At 42.0% G+C, this 27396-nt stretch overlaps 1 protein-coding gene and 1 long non-coding RNA gene across 2 annotated transcripts in view; both read left to right on the top strand.

Annotated features, from left to right (window-relative positions):
• Window positions 1-27396, top strand: part of MYO15B (myosin XVB) — a 139950-nt gene that overhangs the window by 104945 nt on the left and 7609 nt on the right. The window contains exons 35-41 of the mRNA XM_073587950.1: window positions 5000-5094; window positions 5187-5264; window positions 12149-12245; window positions 15632-15780; window positions 15935-16059; window positions 21339-21472; window positions 23295-23428. Of these exons, the coding sequence (XP_073444051.1) occupies window positions 5000-5094; window positions 5187-5264; window positions 12149-12245; window positions 15632-15780; window positions 15935-16059; window positions 21339-21472; window positions 23295-23428 (812 nt within the window). The remainder of the gene's footprint in view (window positions 1-4999; window positions 5095-5186; window positions 5265-12148; window positions 12246-15631; window positions 15781-15934; window positions 16060-21338; window positions 21473-23294; window positions 23429-27396) is intronic.
• Window positions 10589-11695, top strand: LOC141100217 (uncharacterized). The gene is made up of 2 exons (XR_012234643.1): window positions 10589-10847; window positions 10942-11695. It is a non-coding gene; the product is annotated as an uncharacterized lncRNA (long non-coding RNA).

Raw genomic sequence — 27396 nt, 5'->3', positions numbered from 1 at the left:
CAAGAAAGATGGTTCATTAAGGCCTTGTATTGACTATCGTTCCCTCAACAAAATTACTGTTAAATATCAGTATCCGTTACCCCTGATTTCTGATCTATTCTCCAGAGTTAAAGGTGCTTGCTGGTTTACCAAGCTTGACCTCAGGGGGGGGCGTATAATCTTATTCGCATTAAGCATGGGGATGAATGGAAGACGGCGTTTAATACTCCGGAGGGACATTTTGAGTACCTGGTGATGCCTTTTGGGCTCACTAATGCCCCTTCTGTCTTCCAGTGCTTCATGAATGATATTTTCCGGGACTTTGTGGATACATTTTTGATCATCTATATGGATGATATTTTGATCTTTTCCAGGGATTGGAACTCTCATGTGGAACATGTTCGGACTGTGTTCCAGATTTTGAGGGAGAATTCCCTGTATGTTAAGGGATCGAAATGCCTTTTTGGTGTACAGAGGATTTCATTTTTGGGATCTATTTTGTCTCCGTCAACTATTGAAATGGACCCGGCCAAGATACAGGCCATTTATAATTGGGTTCAGCCCACTTCTTTGAAGGCCCTCCAGAAGTTTTTGGGTTTTGCTAATTTTTATCGTAAATTTATAGCTAATTTTTCTGGTATTGCCAAACCATTGACTGATTTGACTAAGAAGGGTGCTGATGTGCTGAATTGGTCTCCGGAGGCTGTTTCTTCCTTTCAGGAGCTGAAGCGGAGGTTCACTTCTGCTCTGGTTTTGCGGCAACCTGATGTCTCACTCCCGTTTCAGGTAGAGGTGGACGCTTCTGAGATTGGTGCAGGAGCTGTTTTGTCCCAAAAAGATCCGGTAACATCTAAAATGAATCCCTGTGCTTTCTTTTCCCGAAAGTTCTCCCCATCCGAACGCAACAATGATGTGGGGAATCGGGAACTGTTAGCCATGAAATGGGCATTTGAGGAGTGGAGACATTGGTTGGAGGGAGCTAAACATCAAGTCGTGGTCCTTACTCACCACAAGAATTTGATTTACCTTGAGTCGGCCAAACGCTTGAATCCTAGACAGGCTAGGTGGGCCTTGTTTTTCACACGTTTTGATTTTGTGGTCTCTTTTCTTCCGGGCACTAAGAATGTCAAGGCAGACGCCCTCTCTAGGAGTTTCTTTGCTGATTCTCCTATTGTGACCAAGCCTGCTACCATCTTAGGTGAGGGGGTAGTTCTTTCTGCCATCTCGCCCGATTTGAGACGTGCTCTGGAAGAGTTTCAGGAGGACAAACTTGAGCGTTGTCCCATTGGAAAATTATATGCTCCTGACCAGTGGAGGAAGAGAGTTATGTCTGAAGTTCATTGCTCCGCATTGGCTGGTCATCCAGGTATTTTTGGTACTAGAGATTTGGTGAGTCAGTCTTTTTGGTGGCCCGCCTTGTCTCGTGATGTCAGGCATTTTATGCAGTCCTGTGGGACTTGCTCCCGGTCTAAACCTTGTTCTCGCTCTAGTGGGTTGTTGATGCCTTTGCCGGTGCCCAGGAGGCCATGGACCCATATTTCATTGGATTTTATTTCTGATATGCCTGTCTCTCAGAGAATGACTGTTATTTGGGTGATTTGTGATATATTCTCTAAGATGGTCCATCTTGTACCACTCCCTAAGTTGCCATCTTCCTCAGAGTTGGTGCCCTTGTTTTTGCAACAGGTGGTTCGCTTGCATGGGATTCCTGAGAATATTGTGTCTGACAGAGGAGTTCAGTTTGTTTCTTGATTTTGGAGGACTTTTTGTTCCAAGCTGGGAATTCAGTTGTCCTTCTCCTCTGCGTTTCACCCTCAGACCAATGGGCAGACGGTGAGAACAAACCAGACTTTGGAGTCATATTTGAGATGTTTTATTTCTGCTGATCAGGATGATTGGGTTTCATTTTTGCCCTTGGCCGAATTTGCTTTAAATAATAGAGCTAGTTCTGCCACTTTGATGTCACCTTTTTTTTGTAACTTTGGGTTTCATCCTCGATTCACTTCAGGGCAGGTGGAGTCTTCTGCCTGCCCTGGTGTTCACACTGTGGTGGAGAGAATGCACCAGATCTGGGACCAAGTGGTGGATAAGTTGTCTCTCTCCCAGGAAAAGGCCCAGCGGTTTTCCAACCGACATAGGACCATTGGTCCCCGGTTTAAGGTGGGTGATATGGTTTGGTTGTCATCAACGAATATCTCTATGAAGGTGGCTTCTCCAAAGTTTAAACCTAGATTTATTGGACCTTACAAGATTTTGGAGATTCTTAATCCTGTCTCTTTTCGATTGGCTCTTCCTGTTACATTCAAGATCCATAACGTGTTTCATAAGTCTCTGTTAAAGAGGTTTGTTGAGCCAGTAGTTCCTGTGGTGGCACCTCCTGACCCTGTATTGGTTGAAGGTAATGTGGAATATGAGGTTGAGAAGATACTGGATTCTTGTCTGGCTAGACGGAGACTCCAGTATTTGGTTAAGTGGTAGGGTTATGGCCAGGATGATTCTTGGGTCTCTGCATCCGATATTCATGCCGAAAGATTGGTTCGTGCTTTTCATCGGGCCCATCCTGATCGCCCTGGAGGCGTGGATGAGGGTTCGGTGACCCCTCCTCAAGGGGGAGGTACTGTTATGAGCTCATTTTCTCCTTCACCTTTGATGTCCGATGAACTCCCTCTGCTGGTGAAAGGAGGTAGTGAAATTGATTTGGATGGGAAAAACCTGTCATCTGAACAGGTGGAGTGTGATTGGACATCCGGAATCTCTGAGTGGATATAAGGCCGCCGACGCCCTGCTGGGTTGCTGGTGATCCTCTCTGCTCTGAGCTCTGGCCTCCAGTTTAGTCCTGTCTACTAAAGCTAAGTTTTTGCTCTGCTATTGTTCCATGAGATTTTGTCTGGTTTACTTAGTGTTTGTGTTCAGCCAGCCCTGGTTGGGACTGGCTGAACTCCATTTTTGTCTCTGATCAGTTGATCTCTTTGCTCTGTTTTCAGAATATACCTGAGTGCTGATATAGTGATTTTGAAGTCTAGTGACTTCAGTGCCTTTTCTATCAGACGTGTTGGACATTATTTTTGGCAGGGTTTTTGCGTGATTGCAGACAGTTGCTTTTCTTTCCTGTCCTATCTAGTTAGTGAGGGCCCCATCGTTTGCTCAGCCTGTCTGTCTGTCTCTGTTTGTGTTTTCATCTGTTTTCACCGTCAATACATGTTGGGGGCTGTCTATTGCTTTGGGGTCTGCTGTGGGGCAGTTTAGATTTCCCCTTTCTTTCTTTAGGTTTATTTAGTTCTCCGGCTGTGAACGAGGTGTCTAGGACCACCGTAGGAACACCCCACGGCTACTGTTAGTTATTGTGAATAGGATCAGGGGTCTGCAATCTGCTAGCTACCAACCTCTCCGGTTTTCTGGACTTAGCTTGTATTTTTGTTTTTTCCTCCTCCGGTGACTCATTCATAACAGGGGACACAGGAGTAAATGGGTGTGGCTTAAAAATGGGTGTGGCTAGGGGTGTGGCCTAAAATTTGCCACCGCCTTTATCCCTCTTTACCTTCTTCAAAAGTTGGGAGGTATGTGTATGTATGTGGGTGTGTATGTCCAGGATTGGTATCCGCACCATCGCAGCTACAGCCACAAAATTTGGCACAGTCACACGTCTGGACCCCGAGAGTGTCCTAAGCTATGTTGTGAGGTGAAATTTTAACCCCGCGCGTTCCAATTCACCAAACAATTTTGCCCCTATCTACATAATGGGGAAAAAGTGTGTGTGTATCAAGCCCCGTCCCTCATTATGATGTCATAATGGTTGCCATGGCGACTCTGATGTTATCATAGGTTGCAAGCCCCGCCGCTCATTATGATGTCATAATGGTTGACTATGGGATGGAGGATGTGTGGTGGGGTATATGGGCACTGGACTATGGGATGGAGGATATGTATGATGGGTATATGGGCACGGGACTATGGTATGGAGGATATGTATGATGGGTATATGGGCACGGGACTATGGGATGGAGGATGTGTGATGGGTATATGCGCACTGGACTATGGGATGGAGGATATGTATGACAGGTATATGGGCATGGGACTATGGGATGGAGGATATGTATGATGGGTATATGGGCATGGGACTATGAGATGAAGGATGTGTGATGGGTATATGGGCACTCGACTATGGGATGGCAAATATGTATGATGGGTATATGGGCACTCGACTATGGGATGGAGGATATGTATGATGGGTATATGGGCACGGGCCTATGGGATCGTGGATATGTATGATGGGTATATGGGCACGGGACTATGGGATGGAGGATAATTATAACTTGCTATAACTAACCACAGTTAGTTACTATGCCTGGGCAGCGCCGGGCTCTTCAGCTAGTTAATAATAAAGTTTTTTATCAGTATTAGTTTCCACGTCCCACGGTGTATTTCTATCCTTGCGGATTTAGCACTCTTCTTTAAGCTGTAACCAGTGCATATATTCTGCCAATCAGATTCTGCGGACAGATAGTATTTCGGTGGGATTTAATGACTTACTGAATAATCTAAGCATCTTAGGAAAAAAAGATATGCTTCAGTATATTGCAACCTACTTGATGGTTGTCAATAAATGATTGCTAAGTCTAGATGGACGTTGTTATTGTATCGGTGGAAAATTGACCCTGAGCATCAATGTCGGTAGTGGGCACTATATTCCCTAGTCTGACACTGGTGGTAGGCTACGCTTTTCCTTAAAACAGTATGCAGTAACTACATACACCGCTTGGTATACGTTATACAGCAATGAGATCTTATGATTGTCATATCCCATTGTATCCCAATAGAGTAGGATAAGTTGCAGTTCTCTGTCAGAGGTTTACAATGGACTCTGTTAAATTATCCCTACTATAAATGCGAGTCTGCTAGCAGAAATCTGTGACAGACAAGGTCTAATGTGTCAGTCATTCTCTGGCCTAAGCATGATAAAATTGTGTGCAGAGTGTCTGTGTCTATGTATATGTGAGAATCTCTATCTGTATGTATACAGAGATCTCTCGGAGCTGTCAGGAACACCTACGTCACACACTGTTGTACCATGGACGCAAGCACCTTCCACCACGAAAGGAACTGGAGGCGCTCATGGTAACTACTGTTTCTTGGATGTTGATAACATTACAGTTATGTCTTCTTGAAGAGAACAGTGCTCTAGTTCTATCTTGTTATGCTCCTTACAGAATGACCGAATATCCCGCCGAATTCTGATCGTTTTACCAGGGGGGATTGAATATACAACAAAAATCAAGACTTTTACAGTGAGTATTAGCGGACACCGTGATTTATCTTTGGTGCTGGGTCTATCTATACTACTTTGTAGGTAATTCCCTTAGACGAATACATTTTAGCACACAGAAGATGCTATAACTTATTTACAACCCTATGTTTTTATTAAAAGAAGGCAGCTGCAAAAGGAGAAATAACAGCTTTCCTAGAGGTTTGCATGTCACATTTACTAATAAATATGTATCATCATATAAATAGGAATATTTTCTGGTTAGATACCTATGGACAAGGACAACATTATGTTTATTTCAGGGACAGAAATATTTAACAAATAATTGTCTTTTGGGGGAGGGGTTGATTTGGGAAAAGCTCTTAGGCTATGTGCACATGATTTGTTTTTGATGCGCTTTCATTTTCCTCATGCAAATGGTCCAAAAATCCAATGACATCCTCATGCAAGGTAATTCACGAAGTGTTGTGCACATGATTAGTAAATTTCCGTCCATATTTGTAGTGCATTTTTTTCTGGAGCATGTCGATTCTTTTTGCGTTTCAGCAGTATTTTTCACCCATTGACTTGAATAGAGTCAGTCAAATCCGCAGCAAAAACACAGGTATAAAAATGTTTGTCGATTTGTTGAGTTTTTGCTTGCATTTTACTGGCTTCCTATGGTGTTTCCCACGCTGTCATCTGTGTGACAGCGTGGGAAATACCAACGCGATAGTTCTTATCAGCGGTAACGCTACCGCCGGTAAGACCGTCGGTCAGAGCGATGTCAGATCATGCTGGCAGATGTCAGCGTGACCCCGCAACTGTGACTGCTTCCCACGGTAATGCTACCATAGACTGTCGGTCAAAGCGCTGCAGGATCATGCTGTCTGATGTCAGCGTGATCCCGCAGCTGTGACTGCGACTCGCGGTATGTTACCTCCAGTACTGTCAGTCAGTAAGAGCACAGTGGGATCATGCAGACAGATGTCAGCGGGATCCTGCAGCTGTGACAGTTACCCGCAGTCGTGGGCTAATGATACTACTGCGCATGTTTCTACATCTTTTGGCAGGAAAAACGCTGCAGAAAACATGCATTTTTGTACAGCAATGAATGCTTTTTTGAGCTAAAGTTATTTTAAAAAAAGTTTTGTGATGTAATTTCTTGGTTCAGCACCACTTTTCTCATGCTGATGCAGTGGCATCAGAATAATTGGATTAGAGCTTGGTGTCAGCAGCTGTCATTGACGCCTAGCTCTTAGGCTTTGTAATGAAAAGGTGTCAGCCCGACACCATCATTACTAAGACGATAAGTAAGCACAAACACACACAGAAACCTAAACACACATTGTCACCAGCCTAAGTAGGAGCGTTAACAGAATGAACGTACATAGGCTGTAACCAGACAGCAACTGTTAATTTAAAAAATAAAAAAATAAAAAAAATTGCATGGGCTCCCGTGTAATTTTAATATCCAGCAGAGAAAGTTGACAGCTGAGAGCTGTTGTTAATATTCTGGGAAGGAGTCAATAACCATAAAGGTTCAAATATTGGATATTGGCCCCTCCCAAAATAAAAACATCAGCTTTCAGCCACCCCAGAAAAAGCGCATCTATCTATAAGATGTGCCAAATCTGGTGCTTAGCCTCACTCTTCCCACTTGCCCTGTGGCAGTGGCAAGAGGGGTTCATATTTGTGGGGTTGATGTCACCTTTGTATTGTCAGGTGACATCAAGACCACAGGTTAGTAATGGAGAGGTGTCTATAAGTCACCTATCCATTAGTAACCCCATAGTGATATTGTATAAAAACACAAACACCCAGAATAAAGTCCTTTATTTGAAATAATGACACAGACTCCTTTAATAATCTTAATTAAACCATACTCACCGAACATCTAATCCACCAAAGCCAACGTCTCCTCCAACAAAAATAAAATAATAAACCACAATATTCCTCACTTGTCCACCGAGAAGATAATCCATAATGTCCAACGACGATCCTGATCACTTTGAGAGCAGTCCCATCAGTTATGCGACTGCTCTCAAAGAGAGACGGCGATACACTTACAGGAGGTAATCGCTCCTGCAGTATATCACTGAGTTACCGTGAGAGAGGTCATAGGAGTTCATCAGCTGATCAGCTCCGGTCATCTCCCTTACGGCATCACTGCTGCATGGGAAAGTTCTCACGCAGTGGTGCCGTAAGTGAGAGCACCGGAGCAGATCAGCTGATTAACTCCGGTAAACTCTCATGGCAGCTGAGTGATACACTCCCGCAGTGTATCGCCAGCCGGGTAGAGCGGTCACATCTCCAGATGTGACTGTTCTACACATGAGATCACTGTGGGACACTCGGGATTACGTGGACTACGGCGGAAAGGTGAGTAAAACAAAAAAACAGAAAATATTTTCTACAAACTGCACTTCCTTATAACAACAAATCTATAAAATGCGGTACAACAAACATAGCAAATTGTACAGCACCTACCTAAGCAAGTAACAGTCCAGGGTTGTAGTCTTATTTTATTTATTTATTTTACTCATTTATATAGCGCCATTAATTCCACAACGGTTTACAGACATTATTGGTACTGTCCCCTCATTTATATAGCGCCATTAATTACACAGCGCTTTACAGACACTATTGGAACTGGGCTCACAATCTAAATTCCCTATCAGTATGTCTTTGGAAAGTGGGAGAAAACCGGAGTACCGAGAGGAAATGCACGCAAACATGGGGGAGAACATACAAATTCTTTGCAGATGTTGTCTTTGGTGAGATTTAAACCCAGGACTCCAGCACTGCAAGGCTGCAGTGCTAACCACTGTGCCACCATGCCACCCATATAATACAATAATTATCCACTCTTGCGGTAAACCAAGGTTGCCATTATTCCACAGCTGCCTCCCCCATCTGTGTGTGAATGACAAATAGAAAGCACTGGCTAGTCCAAATAAATACTTTAGAACCAGCGGGACTTAAAGAAGCACCCTCGCTATCTTTTTATATAGTAAATGTGTGCGTGTATGCATGTAATGTAACATAGTAACATAGTAACATAGTTTTGAAGGCTGAAGGAAGACCTTATGCCCATCTAGTTCAGCCTCTTTTTAGTGCAGCTCTTCTGCATTGTTGATCCTGGGGAAGGCAAAAAACCCACAGAGTAGAAGCCAATTTTCTCCATAGGGAAAAAAAATTCCTTTCCCTAAGCTGGGTCAACCATCTACCTATAATATTATGTTATTCATAACCTTCTATACTGTTACTCACAAGAAAAGCAACCATTCCTTTCTTAAATTCATTCAGTGAGTTGGCCATCACCACTTCCTCAGGAAGAGAATTCCAGAGCCTCACTGCTCTTACCGTGAAGAACCCTCTTCTATGCTGGTGCAGAAATTGGCTTTCCTCCAAACGAAGAGAATGCCCCCTTGTTCTTGTCACAGTCATTGGTACAAACAGTTCATTGGAGCGATCTCTGTATTGCCCCCTGATATACTTGTACATATATATTAGGTCTCCCCTAAGTCTCTCTTTTCTAGAGTAAATAGACCTAATTTTGATAATCTTTCTGGTTATTGTAGCGAACCAACTCCATTTATCATTTTAGTAGCCCGCCTTTGAACCATTTCAAGTTCAGTAATGTCTTTCTTGAGCACCGGCGTCCAAAATTGCACACAATACTCCAAGTGTGGTCTGACGAGTGATTTGTACAGAGGGAGAATTATGTTTTCATCTCGTGTCCCTAGACCTCTTCTAATGCATCCCATGACCCTATTTGCTTTGGTGGCAGCTGCCTGACACTGGGCACTCCAATTTAGCTTCTTATTGACTAAGATGCCTAAGTCTTTTTCCATGTCTGATTTCCCCAGCAGTTTCCCATTTAGTAAGTAATTGTAGCATCTGTTTCTCCTTCCCATGTGCATAACCTTACACTTATCTGTGTTAAACCTCATTTGCCATTTTTCAGCCTAATTCTCCAATTTACTCAAATCTGTCTGTAGTTGCAAACTGTCCTCCTTTGTGTTAACTACCTTACATAGTTTTGTATCATCTGCAAATACTGATATTTTACTGTGTAAGCCATCCACTAGATCATTAATAAATATATTAAATAGTAGGGGGCCCAATACAGAACCCTGTGGTACCCCACTAGTAACCCTGGCCCAATCTGAGTATGCCCCATTAATAACCACTCTTTGTTTTCTATCACTAAGCCAGCTACCTACCCATCTACACACGTTTTCCCCTAGCCCAAGCTTTCTCATCTTACTTACCAATCTTTTATGTGGGACAGTGTAAAATGCTTTAGAGAAGTCGAGATAAATGACATCCAATGATTCTCCTTGGTCCATTTGAGAGCTTACATCCTCATAGAAGCTGATCAGGTTAGTTTGACAGGAGCGATCCTTCATAAATCCATGTTGATATGGAGTTAAACATTTATTAACATTGAGATATTCCATAATGGTATCCCTTAGAAACCTACCAAAAATTTTACCCACAACAGATGTTAAGCTTACCGGCCTATAGTTTCCAGGTTCCCTTTTACACCCCTTTTTGAATATTGGTACCACATTTGATTGCCGCCAATCAAAAGGAACAGACCCTGTTTCTATAGAGTCTTTAAATATAAGGAATAGAGGTCTGTCTATCACATTACTTAACTCCCTTAATACCCGAGGGTGAATGCCATCAGGGCCTGGTGATTTGTCAATTTTAATCTTACTAAGACGGTTCTGCACTTCTTCCTTGGTTAGGCAGGTAATACTTAATGGGGAGTTTACATTATCAATCTGCATTTCCCCTGGCAAATCCTTTTCCTGTGTGAACACTGTTGAGAAAAAAGTATTTAAAACATTTGCTTTTCCCACATCGCTCGCTAGGATTTCACCCTCATTGTTCTTTAAAGGGCCGACACCATCAATTTTAATCTTTTTACTGTTTATATAATTAAAGAATAGTTTGGAGTTTGTTTTACTTTCCTTAGCAATGAGTCTCTCAGTTTCCACTTTTTTACACATTTTATTTTTTTCTCTAGAACTTTTTAATGCTTCTTCATTGCCTTCTTGTTTTAGCTTCCTAAATGCCTTGTTCTTGTTATTTATTGCCCTTTTTACATCCTTATTTAGCCACATTGGTGTTCTCCTGTTCCTAGTGTGAGTATATTATGACATGTGACATCTCCGCTGTGCTGACTGTCCAGGTCACGCTCAGCTCTGTGTGACCCCTAAGTCTCTTTTACAATGAAAGCCTATGGAGTGTCAGGACGAGGCTCCATAGGTTTTCACTGTAAAATAGACGTCTGGCTCATGTATAGCGCATACAATGAGCCCATTAGCCATAATTGTGGTGAAGTCACTCAGAAGCAGGGAAGAATTGCACTGGACACGAGAGAGCAGCAGTATGGGAGTATACTAATACACTCTCAATGCATGTAAGGGTCGGCCAGGACTGTAGTCGTGGCCAGAGACACTAAAGCATAAAGTGTCCAGACCTTCCCTCAGAAAAATACAATTCACTGTACGGTGTATCTGCTTCTCCAGGTTCGGTTCTCCCTGGGCACTTCCCAAGCGGCGATGGCCCCTCTCCGAGGCAACTCCCAGTAATTGAGACACGGTCCATGGTAGCTTGAGCGGTTTCTTTACTGACAACTTCACACAATATATCCACAGTTGGCACATCATAGATTACGTATTCGTCTTTACTTGCTTCCTCAGCTTTCCCTACTGTGCTGACGCTTCTATACGGCACGTGCCTGGACCGGACCATCTTAGACTGCTTCCCAGCTTCTTCCCGGCCTAACCTCACCATGATGACAATTCCTTCTGCCTGTTTCACCCCAGACTTGAAATCATCTGCCACCTGGTTTAGTTGCCTGTGGAAAAGCATCCGACTCGTCTGTGCTGCTCCCTGTGAAGCTACATCATCCTTCTGTTCCTCACTCCGTCCAACTCCCGCCCTAAGGGCGTCCGCCCAGGCTACGAGTCACCATATCATCTTCTCTACTGCTTTAGCCCACTATACTGATGTCCAATATTCGTGGATTACTTGGACTGTCGCTGCTTAGCATTGCGTGGCTGTCGAGCCGTCCTGGATCTATAGACCATGTGGACACTTCGGGCACCCTGGCCCCGTCTGAACAAACTTCCTTCTCATCTCACCTTACCCCCCAGCAGCCCCTCCTACACTTAACCCTATCCTGCTACGAATGCTAAATACTAAAGTGCCCCCCTCAAGTGTCTGAAGGGTGCACTACGCTTTCCCTATTCTATAAATGGCAAACCTTGCAATACACTAAATATTATCACAACTATGTGCAAATAAAAGCAACAGTGAAAATAGAACATAAATACAAACAATGGTAATACCCAGAAAGGTGTAGCAGTACCATTCCATATGTGTGGTAATACATGTGAATATGTAACAGTACCATTTAGCAATGAGTAATAAAATACAACGATGAACATCTTACTTAACCCTTTTTCACTCATTACATGCATACACACACATTATTGAATAAAAAAGTTAAGGCGCCTGTATGATAACCTTACCAACCTTAGGATTCACACGCAGACTGACTAGGGAACCTTAATTTACCGCAAAAGTGGACACTAATTGTATTATTTGGACTACATTGTTTAGGGAGGCGATGTACAGTAACCTATACAATTTTTTATGTATGATTGTTTGTACTGCATGTTAGACATTTATTGTGACATGGAAGCGCGCTATGTAAAAATGATTTTTGTGATAATTATCTATAAATAGGAATGTGATAAGCAGATACTGTAGCTCTATGTATACAGTGAGGTGGGAGTGCTGGTGTATTTATTTAGTATATAATAAAAAAAGAACACTACTGTACATTTACCTATTACACAACTTACAGGTCAAGATTAGAATATTTCTGTTCCCTCGAACTAGGTTGCAGCTGACCTTGTACCGGAAATCTGTGAGCAGCTGTTAGTCTCAGAACCAAGTGAAATGGAAGAATTTGCTATATTTGCCAATAAAAACAAAGGTATTTCTAGTTGTTTTAGAGATGTATAAAAATGAATAATTAAAAGGAATCTGTCAGCACTAAATGACTGTTCAAGCCAAGCTCAGGAACTCAGCGCACCCTTGGCGTGGTCAAACTGTGCATCAGGTCTTATATCTAACTACACCCTCCTTATACCTTGATTAACACCTGTTGCTTTACCGTAGCTGGAGGAGGCCAGAGATAGATGAAAAAATTAGATAGTAAAATTGCACTGAACTGCTCGGTCTTCCAACGGTCCACTAAGCGCTGGGCTTAGTTTGAACAGTTATTTTGTTCTGACAGACTTCTTTGAAAGAGGCCCAGTTGACTCTCCTCGTAGGTCTGTTTTGCATTTTTTTCTCTGCATTGCTGTTTCTCTGTTATAGGCCGGGGTCACACTTGCGAGAAACTCGCACGAGTCTTGTGTCTCAATACCTGACACTGCCGCCGGCACTCGGGACTGGAGTGTGCGGCTGCATGTATTTCTGTGCAGCTGAGTGCTCCGGTCCGAGTGCCGGGAGCAGTGCCGGGTATTAAGACATGAGACTCATGAGTTTCTCACAAGTGTGACCCCGGCCATAACAGGGATCTTTCAACACAGAAAAAAAACTGAATGCCCACTTAGAAGGGCCAATAATAAGGGAAAAAGGGTTCCAAAGAAAGCTAGTTACCAATTATCGGCCCATGCTTGCAAACACCTGACAAATGAGCAAAATGCTGTTTCGTCAGGCACAATGATTTTTCAGTTAGCTTAGAAATCATTTGCCAGATAATAGAAAATATCAAAAAGGAGCAATCAGCTCATCTGCCAGGTGCATGGCAAAATACTCCAGTAATAGCAATAGTCCAAAAAATGGTTGAAAACAGAACAAATATTAAAAAGGCAGAAAATAAATATCCACTGCGCTCCTAGGCAACATGTTTCTGACCTGCATGGTCCTTTGACAAGCCAAGCTGGGAGAGCAGTGAATATTTCTTTTCTGCCTTTTCAATTTTTGTGCTGTTGTGTATAACCATTTTTGTGCCTTTTATACTACTGAATCAATAAAGCAATTATTTTAAGAAGATGTGAGTGCTGGCTATCGTTTGGACTGTTGCTTAGAAATCATTTTTTTCAGGAGCACATCATCCTGTGAAAACAGGTCGAAGTGCTGCCGATAATAGGATATTCTGTGTGCACAAAAAGGTGGGATTAATGATCATTCTGTGCTCATAATGGTCACGATCAGGCCATGTAATTTTAGCATTAAAGGGAACCTGTCAGCAGGATTGTGCCCAGTAAACTACAGACAGTGTCAGGTCAACGCCGTTATACTGATTAAAATGATACCTTGGTTGATGAAATCCGTCTTGTGGTTGTTTCTTAATCTTTATTTTCAGTTTTGAGTTAATGATATGCTCGTGCCCCAGGGTGGCCTGTGGGGGGTCTTCATGTGGTGTTCTGCTTAGGTATTCATAATGCAGACTGCTGACAGTGACCTGGCCCCTAGTTTACATAATTAATATCTGCACATACTGAAGAAAAAAAATTCCTTCTGCGGCCAGGTGCCAGCCGTGGTACCTGCGCTGCAGCATAATCACATGTTTAGTTTTGTCGATGTCTGAGAGCTGCCACAGCACAGGCCTTGGCGGCGCCATATTGAAGAAGGAAATTTTTTTTTTCTCCAGCTAGATGGCACTGCCAGCGCCTGCAAACTAGCAGCTATCGGATCTCTGTATACACCAATAGCTGCTACTGCACAAGTGCGGCGGGCGCCATTTTCAAATTGATTTTTTTTCTGTACTTGCTCAATAACATCAAGAACAGTGATTACTAAGATACTAAACATGCGATTCTGCTGCAGCGCCAAACAGAAGGGTTTTTTCCTCTTCAGTATGTACAGGTATTCATTATGCAAACTAGGGGGCATATCAGTGAGGGATCAGCGACCTGTGAGAAGCCATACACAATACCTAATCAAAACACCACATGAAGACCCCCCCACACAGGCCCACCCTGGAGCACGAGCATATCATTAACTCAAAACTGAAAATGAGGGTTAAACAACAACCACAAGACGGATTTCATCAACCAAGGTATCATTTTAATTAGTATAACGGCGCCAACCTGACACTGTCTGTAGGTTACTGTGCACAATCCTGCTGACAGGATCCCTTTAAAGAAGATGACTCCTAATTATATATGTAATGTAGTGTAAATGTATTAAAATACATATCGATGGCTATCTTTTCTAGTTTCCAGCATTGTTCTAGTCCTTTTCTGGTGAACGTGATTTAAAATCAGACTACACATCTTACAGGGGTTTATAGGTGGACCGGAAGTTGCTTTCTCATTGTAAGTCTTGAAATCGTATTCTGAGTCTAATAAAAATACATTGGGAAAGCAACTGCCAGTCTACATTGTAGATAATGTGTGCCCTGGAAAAGCTGCAAAGTGGTCACTTAGGCCAGAAGAGGACCCGAGCAACGCTGACAACTGGGCAAGACTGCAATCGCTAAACATTACATACATAAAAGAGGGATTAGGGAAAAAACAAGTTTTGCTCTGACAGCTGAATGATTTACTAAAACAGACATGTTAAGACTAAGAGCTGTCTGATCTTCTTTAAAGGGAATATGTCACTCCGTGGATGAATTTAGACTATTACTATAGACATTCAGGTAATAGAATGGTTAAATTAGTCTTAACTGTATGCCTAATAGCTGCGGTGTAGAAAAGTAGTTTTAATGTTATATGTTAATGAGTTCTTCCAGGCTCCGGGACGTGCATGACCTGGAAGAAATCACTGCCTCCTCTCCATTATAATGGCACCCCCCCCCTCCCATGCACGTCACACTGATCTGTGTCGTGCAGTTGTGGTGCTGTAATCCTGTGCATGTGCTGTCCACTTTCGCGGTTATGTAAATCTTATCCGCCCTTCTATGGGCAGGGTTTTCATCGATCTTCTGTTGAGTCACAGCGCAGTAGCAGAGACTTAGCGGCATCTGCGCAGAAGATTGATGAAGTCTCTTCCAACAGAAAGGCGGATAAGGTTTACGTAACTGCGAAAGTGGACGCCACATGTACCGGATTACAGTGCCACAACTGCACGTCACCAGTCAGTGTGACGTGTATGGGAGAGGGGTGCCATTATAATGAGGAGGAGGCAGGGATTTCTTCCAGGCACCGCATGCCTCAGAGCCTTGAAGAAATCATTAACATAAAACTGCTTTTCTCAACATCTAAACCGTAGATGTGGCATACAGCTAAGACTGGTTAAATCGTTCTATTACCTGTATGCCCATAGTAATAGCTTAAATTCGTCTAGGGGGTTACAGATTCCCCTTAAGCTAAAGAAATGAAAGATAAATGGTGGAACATATATGACTAATTTTGCTCATTACAGGAGAAGTGGTGCGGCCTCTGCGTGCTGGAGACTATATCCATGATTTTCTCCTTGAGGACAACTCTGTGACACTGGAGTTTAGAAGAGTTACATGGAAAGCCACTTTGAAGGGGCGCACTGAATTATATGTGCAAGTACATTTCAGCCAGGTACTATAACACACATTCACTCATTCATGATTCCATGTAATAAACACAATGCCAATGGTTTACAGAACTCTAATACTGGGTTATGCATGCATAAGTTATACATATTAATAATGATCTATTATAACATCTATGTTGTAAACGTATCACCTTTTAGGTGCGTCATGACTACCAGCAAGGAAAAGCCTTGTTACTGAGCCCACAAGATGAGCTTGAGATATACACAGGGAAAGTGGCTGCTATTCTGCATCGGATAAAAGGAATGAGCACTCCACCAGACAAGTGAGTAACCCCATACTATCTATTTAGTATAATTACGATAATGTTCTAGTGTCCAAGGGAGATGATTATGCCGTAGCATGGTAATGTCATGCAACCTCTCAAACCATGCATTTGTATGACTCTATAAGTGGTTTGTGAATGCTATGGGATACGCCTGTTACTGCAGAGACAATAATACATTCTCAATGACATTATGATGCTGTGATTTATGAGGCAGATGTCATTAAGCCTACTCCAATGGAATACTAATCATCCAAGTCAGCTAAAAAGAGGCATTTCCAAAAGGCAGTACCTTAGGGTCTGTAGGAATTGTTCAACTGAACAACTTTTTGATGTCCAAGTGAGGGAACTGAGGAATAGGGTCCTTGAAAGAGGGTGCCCACATTCTAAAAAGGCCTACAAAGAAGCAAAAGGTGGAAACAGATGGGAGTTACTAAATCCCAATCCCAACACACTGATACAGGTGTAGCCAGATTTATAACCACCTACAACAGTGAGGCATCGAAAATGCTGTGAGAAATTCTTAACAAACATTGGCCCATCCTACTCACGGACTCAGATATCGGTACCAAATTGGCTAAACGTCCACAAATTACCTATAAGAAGGGAAGATTATTGAATGACAGGCTGATGCATAGCCACTTTAAAAAGCCCATCACCACCCCTTGGTTATCCAATGGCCTAAAGGGTTGCTTCAAATATGGCCATTGTGTGGCATGTTCCCATATTCAAGTAGGAAACACCTTTACCAGTAATTTAATGGGGAGGAGATACTGAGTGAAGGAATTCATCAATTGTAGTACAAAGGGAGTAATATATAAGGCTACTTGTGATTGTGGCATGGAATATATTGGTAAAATGATCGGAGAATTCAAACAAAGGATAGGTGAATATGTAGGTGATGTCAAACACAAAAGGGACACACCAATGTCACGATATATTAATGGAGGAGATATCAGAACCCTAAGATTTATGGGAATTGAGAAGTTACAGAGACCAATGAGGTGGGGAGGGGGGAATTAGGATAAAATCATACTGCAAAAATGAACAAAGTGGATTTTCAGTTCCAATAATTTTTATTTGGAGAATTTTTACAATAAACGGGAATGGCAAAGTAGGAAGCAATACTCAACAAATAGCTGAGAAGGATTATATTATAACCAAAAATATTAATCAATAAGCACTATCAGTTTAACACTGTAGAAAATAACCAATCTCTAAATAAGAAGAGAATAAGCTATAAGAAGAGTAAAGAGCAAAAAAAAGTGAAAAAAGGAAATTGGGTAAGGATTAAGTTTAGATAAGGAAGGAAAAGGGGAAATTAGGGTACATGGGAAAGGAGAGAAGGTAATGGGAAATAGAAAAGGGATAAAATAATGAAAAGGGAAATAGGGAGCGAAAAGGATAGGATCGGGTAGAGATAACAGGGAAAAGTAAAAAGGGAAAAGGGAAAAGGGGAAGGATAAGAATAGTCCTCTGAGAAGGTATATGTCACTGACAATAAATGACTAAGTTACAAAAAATGGATAAACAACATATAATTGTAATTTACTGGCTAGATAAACTATAACATACTAAAAAGGAATATGGATACTCTGCCTAGAATCATAGAATGTAAGGGGCCTCCAGGGTCATCGTGTCCAACTCCCTGCTCAATGTAGGATTCACTAAACCATCTCAAACATATGTCTGTTCAGCCTCTATTTGAAGATTTCCATTGGAGGAGAACTCACCACCTCTCTTGGCAGCCTGTTCCACTCATTGATCACCCTCACTTTCAAAAAGCCTAGGATTAAATTAAAGTGTTCCAGGTTGATGACTTGGCTTCTTATTTTGGAAACAAGTTATTTCTAAGGGCCAGAGCAGTTTCAAATGACTTATGAATTAAATTTTTTTCTGTTATTTCGTTAATACTAGAAATATTAGCAGTTTTCCATTTGGTCCCTACAAGCAGTTTAGTCACTTCAAAAATATTAAGGGAAATTAATTTGGTATCTTTTGGAAGAGAATCAGTGTCTAGGGAAAGTATGAATAATTGACGAGACATGATTATTTTTTGTTTGCCTATTTTAAATATGAGATCATATATCTCTTTCCAAAGTGGAATTAGTTTTTGGACAAGTCCAAAAGATGTGCACAATATTGCCATTTTTACCACAAGCCCTCCAGAAAAAGTCTCAGTAATCCTGTAAGGCTTTCTTGAGTCTAACGGGAGTCAACTGCCATCTAGAAGTTTATTTTTTTTTTAAATTTTTGTGAATATTGGCATTAGTACTATGTTTGTATGTTAATTTAAAGGCATAGTGCCAATTTTTAGTAGAGAAGTCTTTATTTAAATCTGATTCCCATTATAGAATTGAATTTGATTTAACAAATTCAATATCTGAGTTGAAGAAGGTATAAATACTCTTCAAATTCCAAACTGAATCTAATTGGGTGTTAAGTAGATTGCTAATTAATCTTTGTAAGGTTAGAGAAAGGTTTAACTTGTTTCTAATAAATTTCTTAAATCTAATAAATTACTCCTTCTCTGGTAAATCATATTGGTAAACCATATAAGGATTTTAATGTTTGAAAATGTATTATAGTATCGTTATTTGGACCAGAAATTAAGCAAGAACATTTACAAATTCCCAAATCTGACTATTTTTCACATGGAAAATTTGGGAAACAAAGTGTATTTTCTATATGAGAATGTTCATGCCGAAAGGTCTTAACGAGCAGATCAATCATGGGTGTTTTATTTAAGATATCTACTTTTGCTCTCTGTCTACTATTGAAGTGATTCAACAGGTGCATGTGGAACAAAAAGGTTCCAAAATTGCCGATGAAACCCTTTAATTAATATACAATTTACACGTTGCCACATAATAACTGAGCCCAAAGTGAGGTGATCCCTCTAATGAATAATTAACTCTACAGTCTGTGCATACTATATACCCTGATCTCCATCTGAGGAATCCTACTATTCATATGGCTAAAATATTCCCCTGCTCCCTTGTCTCCCTTCCCCAAAGTATTCTCCCTTGATTAGTTTTGGATATTATAATTATACATATTTGTGAAAGAATTCTGGGGGATTTAAATTAGTCCACTAAAATAGAAGTATAAGTGCCCCCGATTCTTTTAAATTACTCCACTGTGTCATATGGCTGGATACATGATGAATCCCCACTGAGATTGGTAAGACCTATAATTGTGGGGTGGTTTTGATGAATTGAGAGATAGACAAATGACGAGGGATGTTGTAGATCGCCGAGAGAAAGAGAATGTGTCGGTGTTTGTGTTCCAAATCGCGGAAAATAAATTATTGTGTGCACCACACAACCACAAATGACGTTACGGGAGAGCAGGGGTTCTGCGTTCCAAGAAACCGAAAGTGACTTTGGCATGTGTCTCAATGGCTGCAATTGGCGGCTGTTTGCAGAGACATGCGCCGATCACAAATTGAATATGACAGAGTTATTCTACAGTGGTATCTCACACTATGGGCTCGACATTAAGGGATAGGTCCCTAATTACATCCTGTTTGTTAATTGTCCACTGCTTACATACAAGCCCTTGCTTAGTACTCATTTTCTGCAGAATATGACAGAGAGCGGATGGACCTATATTTTATTATGCACTTAGCACTTTAGAAACCTTATGCCTGAATACAAGTCAGTCCACTGAAGAATTTACTTGGATGAAACAAGTTGGGACGTGCAATATGGGAGAGTTAGGGCCTCCATTACAGGGCTAGTTGTGGACTATCCTTGTCAGGGTGGGAGTATTTGGGGGCAGATCTGGCTTGAGCCACTATAGGGTCTTCTTATAGGGCTAGTCCATACTCCATTTCTTTTCCCTGGAGGACAAAACCAGGGAAAGATACATCCCTACCTGGAAGATAAATACAGAATGGGTGAGAGGATTCATTTTTATTTCGATCCATTTTATGCCTTGACGCATACCATGCATTAGCTTTATACTGACTGTATGACATGGTCTGATATTTGCATCTCTTCCTTGATAAGTTGGCTCTGACCTGACCACTGTCTATACATGACCTAACACGATAGTAAAAGTATTTCAGCTAACAAGGGAATGGGATTCATAATCTATTGTCCTATGAACTAATGTGCAATAAGATATTTTGTTTCTCGGAGGTATGTGGCCCATTAGGCAGCAGATAACTAACTGTCGGCTAGTGTCCAACCTACCCCACAATACAAATCCTTCATTTTGATCTTGATCTCTGTACTGCAGGGTAGATCAGGTGATGGATTTCTGAACTTTATTTAAATAAGGAAGAGAGACCTTTAGACTGTTGAAAAGGAGAATTGTTTCTAAGATGAAGTGTCTTTTCTTTTATATAGGTGGCTATCGTGTTTTAGGGTTTGAATTCTAAAGTTATGTTTTGTACATTACTCTCACAATTGCTATACATACTGTCAATGAGGGTCAAACCTTAAATGGGTATTACCATCTGAGACAATCATTGTATATGAAAAGTATGTTTCACGCATATGTGATGGTGGGAGTCCTGGAAATTCAACAAGAACCTATCAAGAAAATGGGGGTCCCCCTCTCCCTGTAAAATTTATTGTGACTTCCTAAAATGGCCAAGTGTTTCACTACTTCTTATATATTCCCAGATAGTCATGTGCATGCATGGACAACTCTTTACATCATTTACAGTTTTTTTAGGCTGCTTCAAAGGGGTCATTCTGCAAATATAATAGTGGCGCCATTAGCACTTACTTGTTCTTCCTCCCATCTATTCACCCACATCCCACATCTCTTTGAAATGGTAAATATGTATATGAGAACCACCCCATACAGACAACCTTTTTAATGACCAAATAGTTGAAGGTGCTTGTATACCTGTGACCTAAAGACTTCGGAGATACTTTATAAGCAAAAAGTTTAGTGTATCATACCAATTGTCAGCCATTGATATCAATGAATGGACTTCATGCTAACGCTTATCTCCCCATTGCACATCAGAAGAGGTAATGGGATAAATAACACTCCATATACTTTGCTAAAGTTTTGTATTAGACACAGCAATTTCTGTGAAATCATAATGGCTGTCTTTAGGCATGTTAGGATACTTGTGGATTTGTTTACTACATGGATTTTTCTGAAGACATTTATACAAAATACTATTAAGTGTACTAAGTAGGTACAAGTATCTTGTGTAGTACTGAATAAAGTAAAATGAAATAAAATATGGTGCTGTCTGGAAACAAAGTGATATATAGAGAGAATGAACTTTATTCATATTTTCTCTTTAATAGACAAGAGTTGCTGGCATACATTCCTTCTTCTGTGCAGAATCGTCTGAATCTGCAGTCTGTACAGCAAGTCCTCATACAGGAGCTAAGATCTTTGGGAAATATGAATGTCCAACAGGCCAAGCTTCTCTTTTTGGGTAAGTAATCTTCACAGAATCGGGCACGCTAAGTACGTGTTGAAAGCAGAAACAAACAAAAAAGAGCTTCCATAGTGTATATAAACCCTTAAAGGATAACTGTCATTATACAATATATATGTGTATATCACTGCAAATAGCTGTCTTTCAGTGAAGGACAAGGTCCTGCGACCCCATCCCAGGGCCAGGGTTGAGGGCAATGTGGGTCAAACAGAGCCACTGGTGTTTACAGGTGGAATATGTACTAATAATACCAGTCTTGCAGCATAAGTGCAGATTTCGATGTTAAAAGTAGAGCAGGACCCTTGGAAACATCATGGAGCAGGACCTTTGGAAACATCACAGTCATGTGACCAAAGGTTCTGTACCCTGCAGGAGTGTAGAATAACTAAACAAGAAGAAACAGGTTGGCAAGTCCTCTATATTGTGTATATTTATACACTTACAGTATGAGTGTGTATGTGCTCTGTGCACATCTATATGTTTATGTGCTGTGTGTGTGTGTGTGTGTGTGTGTGTGTGTATATATATATGTCCTCTGTGTATGCATGTGTGAGTGCTCTGTGTATAAATATGTGTATTTGCTTTGTGTATAAATATGTGTGTGCTCTGTCTATACTTATATGTGTCCTCTTTGTATACTTATGCATGTGCGTGTACTTTGGGTATATTTGCTCTGTACATATGTGTGTGAATGTGCTCTGTGTATACTTGTGTGTGTGCTCTGTGTATACTTATTTGTGTATGTGCTCTATGTTACTTGTGTGTGCTCTGTGTGCGAGGAAGAATGGCAGATTATCCCCAAATCCAGGTGTGAAATACTTGTTGCATCATTCCCAAGAAGACTCATGGCTGTACTAGCTCAAAAGGGTGCTTCTACTCAATACTGAGCAAAGGGTCTGAATACTTATGACCATGTGATATTTCAGTTTTTCTTTTTTAATAAATTTGCAAAAATTTCTACATTTGTTTTTTTTCATCAAGATGGGGTGCAGAGTGTACATTATTAATGAGAAAAATTAACTTTTTTGAATTAACCAAATGACTGCAATGAAACAAGTGAAAAATTTAAAGGGGTCTGAATACTTTCCATACCCACTGTACGTATGTATTTCTGTGTGTGCATATGCTCTTTGTGTAAACAGGAGATGAGATGCTCATAGAATGATAGTGTATGGGAACAGAATGATCGATGTCAACCTGTGTAAAGAAGCAGATAAACAAGTGCCAAGAAACTTTAAAATAATAATATCCTTTGTGGGGAAAAATGCGGCTTATTGTCAAAACCTGCACTAAAGCTCAAGCTTTGCAGATTTTGCTGCAGACTACGTATGGTTCTGCAGTCTAAAATAAAAAAAACAACTCAAGTAGAAAAGTATAAAAAAAATAAACAAACAATGATACTCAAGCTGACTTATCAGCTCCTAGCAGTGTTCTTATGCCAGTCACAGTGCATCTTGCCATTTCACCTTGTGACTGGTACAGTAAATTAGAGGTAATCTATTTTCCATTGGAATAAATGATATTTCTGGAGTCCAGATGCACCATACCTGGTATAGTAACAATGCTAGTAGTGGTAGAAGAAATGAGTATTTTATATGTGAAGCCTGCAGAGAAATTGACATTGGGATCTGCCCATTTGGTGTACATCTGCCGCTGCTGGCTTTCCTACAGATATTTCTGGATTTCCTCTGGGTAGATTCACTGCAAATCCAATACACGTGAACATACCCTAAATATTTGCAGTAGTAAAAATAAAAAAACAATCCAAACTTCTGCAAGTACATGCTAATTAACTAATGATTTTTTCTCATCTCTCTAGAAACGGTATCTGCACTTCCACTCTTTGATCACAGTGTCTTCGTTGTAAAAAGGATCAGTGAGCCGGGCATTCTCACCCCTTGCTATGTGGCTGTCAACCATCAACACCTGATCATACTACAAAATAACAGCCAGGTATGTGCATGTGGTGTGTCTAATATACACTATGTAAGTGAATAAATGGGTTATCCCCCTTCAGTTAAACATCATCCACGGGGCAGTTTGATATAAAAAAAAACAAACGTGTTGTAATCAACATCCCCGGGTCCACCAACGAGTCTCTGCCACTTCTCCTGGTGTGTGATGTCATGCCTACAGTGCAACAGCCAATCTGAGAGCTTGGAGGCTCTGCCAATGTAGATGGAATGCTACACGTAGAGCCGATTAGCTCACTGATTGGCTGCCATTCTGTTGATGTGATGTCAGTACCGCAGCCCAGGCACTGGAAGCAGCAGATGAGACCTAGCACTGTACCCAGGAATGATGAATACAACACATTTTGTTTTTTTTTTATGTGTGGAGTCAAACCTGAAAAACGACGGCCTTGTTGATGCTGGTATTCAACAACTGCCCGCTTCTGCTCACAAATCCTTTCCAACGTCTGCAGTGTAGAGTTCCAACGCGTGGGGATATCACACACCAGTCGGTGAGCCGGAATCTGCAATCGCTGCTGAAGCATGGCAAGGGCAGCTGAAGCTGTAGCTGACTTTCTAAAATGGGCACATAGGCGGCGTATTTTCACCAGCAGATCCGGCAGCTCCAGGTAGCTTTTTATAAAACGTTGAACAACGAGGTTAAACACATGGGCCAGGCATGTTACCTTTGTCAGTTAGCCTCGCCTCAGAGCCGCCACCAGGTTCCTGCCATTGTCACACACAACCTTGCCTGGCTGGAGATTCAGCGGTGTCAGCCACACATCTGCCTGCTCTTTCAGAGCTGTCGACAACTCTTCAGCATTGTGTGGTTTGTCACCTAAGCAAATTGGCTTCAGCACAGCCTGTTGCCGCTTGGCTTTGGCAGTGCTGCAGTGCCTCCAGCTTGTGACTGATATGCACATTTCAGACATGGAGGCTGAAGAGCAGGAGGTGGTGCAGGAGCTGTACACAGTGGGGGCAAACCTGATTGACGTTGGGCCCGCAATCCTTGACGTCGGGAGGACGTGTTCCATCCCAAGGTCTGACTGAGTTTCGGCTTCCACTGTTAACCCAGTGTGCCATGAGCGAGATGTACTGTCCCTGGCCACAAGCACTTGTCCACGTGTCTGTGGTTAGGTGTACTTTCCCAGTAACTGGATTGTTGAGGGCATGGGTAATGTTGTGGGACACGTGCTTGTGTAATGCCGGGATGGCACAGCGGGAGAAATAGTGGTGGCTGTGGACCGAGTACCTTGGTCCAGCTGCCGCCATCAGGTTGCGGAAAGCTTCTGTCTCCACGAGCCTAAAAGGCAACGTTTCGAGCGCAAGCAGATGAGCAATATGAGAATTAAGTACTGTGGCTTGTGGGGCGTTGGCTGCGTATTTCCGTATTTCGGTTTACGTTCCAATGACTGGGGTATGGACAACTGAAGGCTGTGCTGGGACAAGAACGTGGATGTGTTTTATGATGGTGCTATTTGACTGTGGGCAACGGCAGGTGCAGGGCAGGAGGCATCTTCCCATGCACCATGGACAGGGGACTGGCTTGCACGCACAACAATGGAAGAAGCTGTGGTGTCACCAGCAGACAGTGTTCCTGCAGCTTGGGGTTGGGCCTACAAAGTCGGGTGCTTTGCTGCCATGTGCCTGATCATGCTGGTGGTGGTAAGGCTGGTAGTTTTGCTACCTCTGCTGATGCTGGCATGACAGGTGTTGCAAATGGCCTGTTTGGGGTTATCGGCAGAGTCTTTAATAAATAACCAGACTCAGGAAGACCTAACAGTTGGACTGGCAACTTCCGTCATTTTGGTGTTACGGGGAATGGTTGCACACCTTCTGTTTGCAGCCACCACACTGCTTCTTCCTGCCTGAAGTGGTGCAACGCCTACCTCCCCGTTTGCTGCTGTTCTCGCTCGGCATGTCCTCCTGCCAGGTTGGGTCTGTTGCTATATCATCCACCACCTCATCTTCCACTTCCACACCCTGGTCCTCCTCCTGACATTCCGGAAATTGTCTCATCATCGTCCACCTCTTGTGACCGTGGCTGCTCAAATATTTGGCATCGCTACATGGAATATCATCTTGCCCTGTTTCAAGTGAACCGGGCGAGAAGCACGAATCTCCAAATGGAAAACTGAACAGCTCTTCATAATGTCCGAGTGTGGGATCAGTTGTCTCCGGGCACTCAACATGGTGGGAGAAAGGAGGATCAGGGTAAGGAATATGCGGTCCAAATTCACGGCTACTGTGACTTGACCGTGTGGAAGACAGGGTGCTGATGGTGGTGGATAAGTAACTGGCAGTATTATCCGTTATCCAACCAACCTTTTCACACCCTGCTCGGGCTTCAATATTGCTGTTTTGCCACGGTCCCCTAGGACTTCGGACACTAAGGTCCAGCGAGAAGATGTGGGTGTTTTTGCTGGCCCAATTTCAGCTTGCCCACGGCCTCGGCCTGCACCATCAAGTCAACTTCCCCGTCCCTTGCCACGCTCCTTGCCCATTGTAAATGGACTAGAATATTATACACGTTCACTACAAATGGCTGATTTGGGAGGCAACCGTATGCGATACGTGTGCTGGAAAACCACACTTTTACCTATCTGGACTGTAGGTAAAAATGTGTTTTGCCTTATCGGATTTGTGTGTCAGTAAGTACGTTAACAGACTGCAAAAAAAATACAATATGTAGGCCTAAAATGGCCAAATTTTTGGCACTGATAAATGAGGTCTGTTAGGGAGATACCACACCGACAAACGTGTGGCCTGTATTTTTTTATTTTTCGGCTAAATAGTGCTGTATATAAGTACAGTGACAGACAGCAAAAAAAAATTTTTATTTAGGGCTAAAAAGACCAAAATATTTAGCAGACAGATGGATGAGGCGTGTCACAGGTATACCGCAATGTAAAGTATGTGGCCTTTTGGGGGGAGGGGTATTCAGCAAAATAGTGTCAAGAAATTGTGTAAGACACTCAAAAAAAATCTAAACCGTACCACATAAAAAGTAAAGATTTCTCTGCGCACTCAAAAGTGATTTTTGGGACCCCTTTAAAATTGCAGGATTTTCACGCTGTGCTAGGAAAAGGTTCTGGCTGTATTGTGCACTGTCAAAAAGCAAATGGATAAAAAAAAGGGCTCTGGATTGCTTTGCCATAGTAAAAATCTCTATTAACCCTGGCCAAAAATTTTTTTCCAAGCAAATTACACCTGGGGCTAGGTATATACGGTCAATATATCCTACAGGTAGCAGCAGCACCAGAACACAGGAAGGGAATGGACCCTCTTGATGTATGCAATTATATGTATATACACACATACAGTGCCTGCAGGCCTTGCACTGATATGTATAGAGCGACATACACTACCCTGCCTACCTAATACTGGAACCTATATACTCCGGAATTAGTCCTTAAAAGGACTGTTGGTTTAGCTGGATTTGAGTAGTTTAGGATGGTAGAACCCACACTGACTAATAAATCCCCAAATCTGACCCTATCTTGGCAGCAGCTCTCCCTACACTATCTAAATCCGGAGCTGTATGCGCCAAGCAGGGCGGCGTCCTGTCTCTTATACCCCTGATGATGCTGTGCGGCCAGCCAATCACTGCACAACCACAACAAAGATGGCTGCAGCATTTCATTGCCTGGCAGACAATCCCTGCATCTTGATTGGGTCTCTAAAGTCCACCAAAAAAGCTTGGTGGAGACCCAAGTTCCCGCCGAGTAATCCTGGAAATGCTCGGTGCTCGCTGAATACACCGAGTACCGTGATACTCGGGCAAGTAACGAGTAGTGGCGAGCACGTTCGCTCATCACTAGACATGATTTCCTGATATCTCACCTCATAATCTCCATCCACATCATTTAAAAAACAAGCTGATGCCAATGTAAAGGTTTAAAAAAACACACAATTGCTTTGAAATGCATCTGTTTGTATCAGTCTTTACAATAGATCAGTTTTTTGCTT

Source organism: Dendrobates tinctorius, unplaced genomic scaffold (genome assembly GCF_039654945.1).
Source record: "Dendrobates tinctorius isolate UK_male_01 unplaced genomic scaffold, ASM3965494v1 ptg000103l, whole genome shotgun sequence".
NCBI lineage: Eukaryota > Metazoa > Chordata > Amphibia > Anura > Dendrobatidae > Dendrobates > Dendrobates tinctorius.
This window is presented reverse-complemented; position numbering and strand designations above follow the sequence as displayed.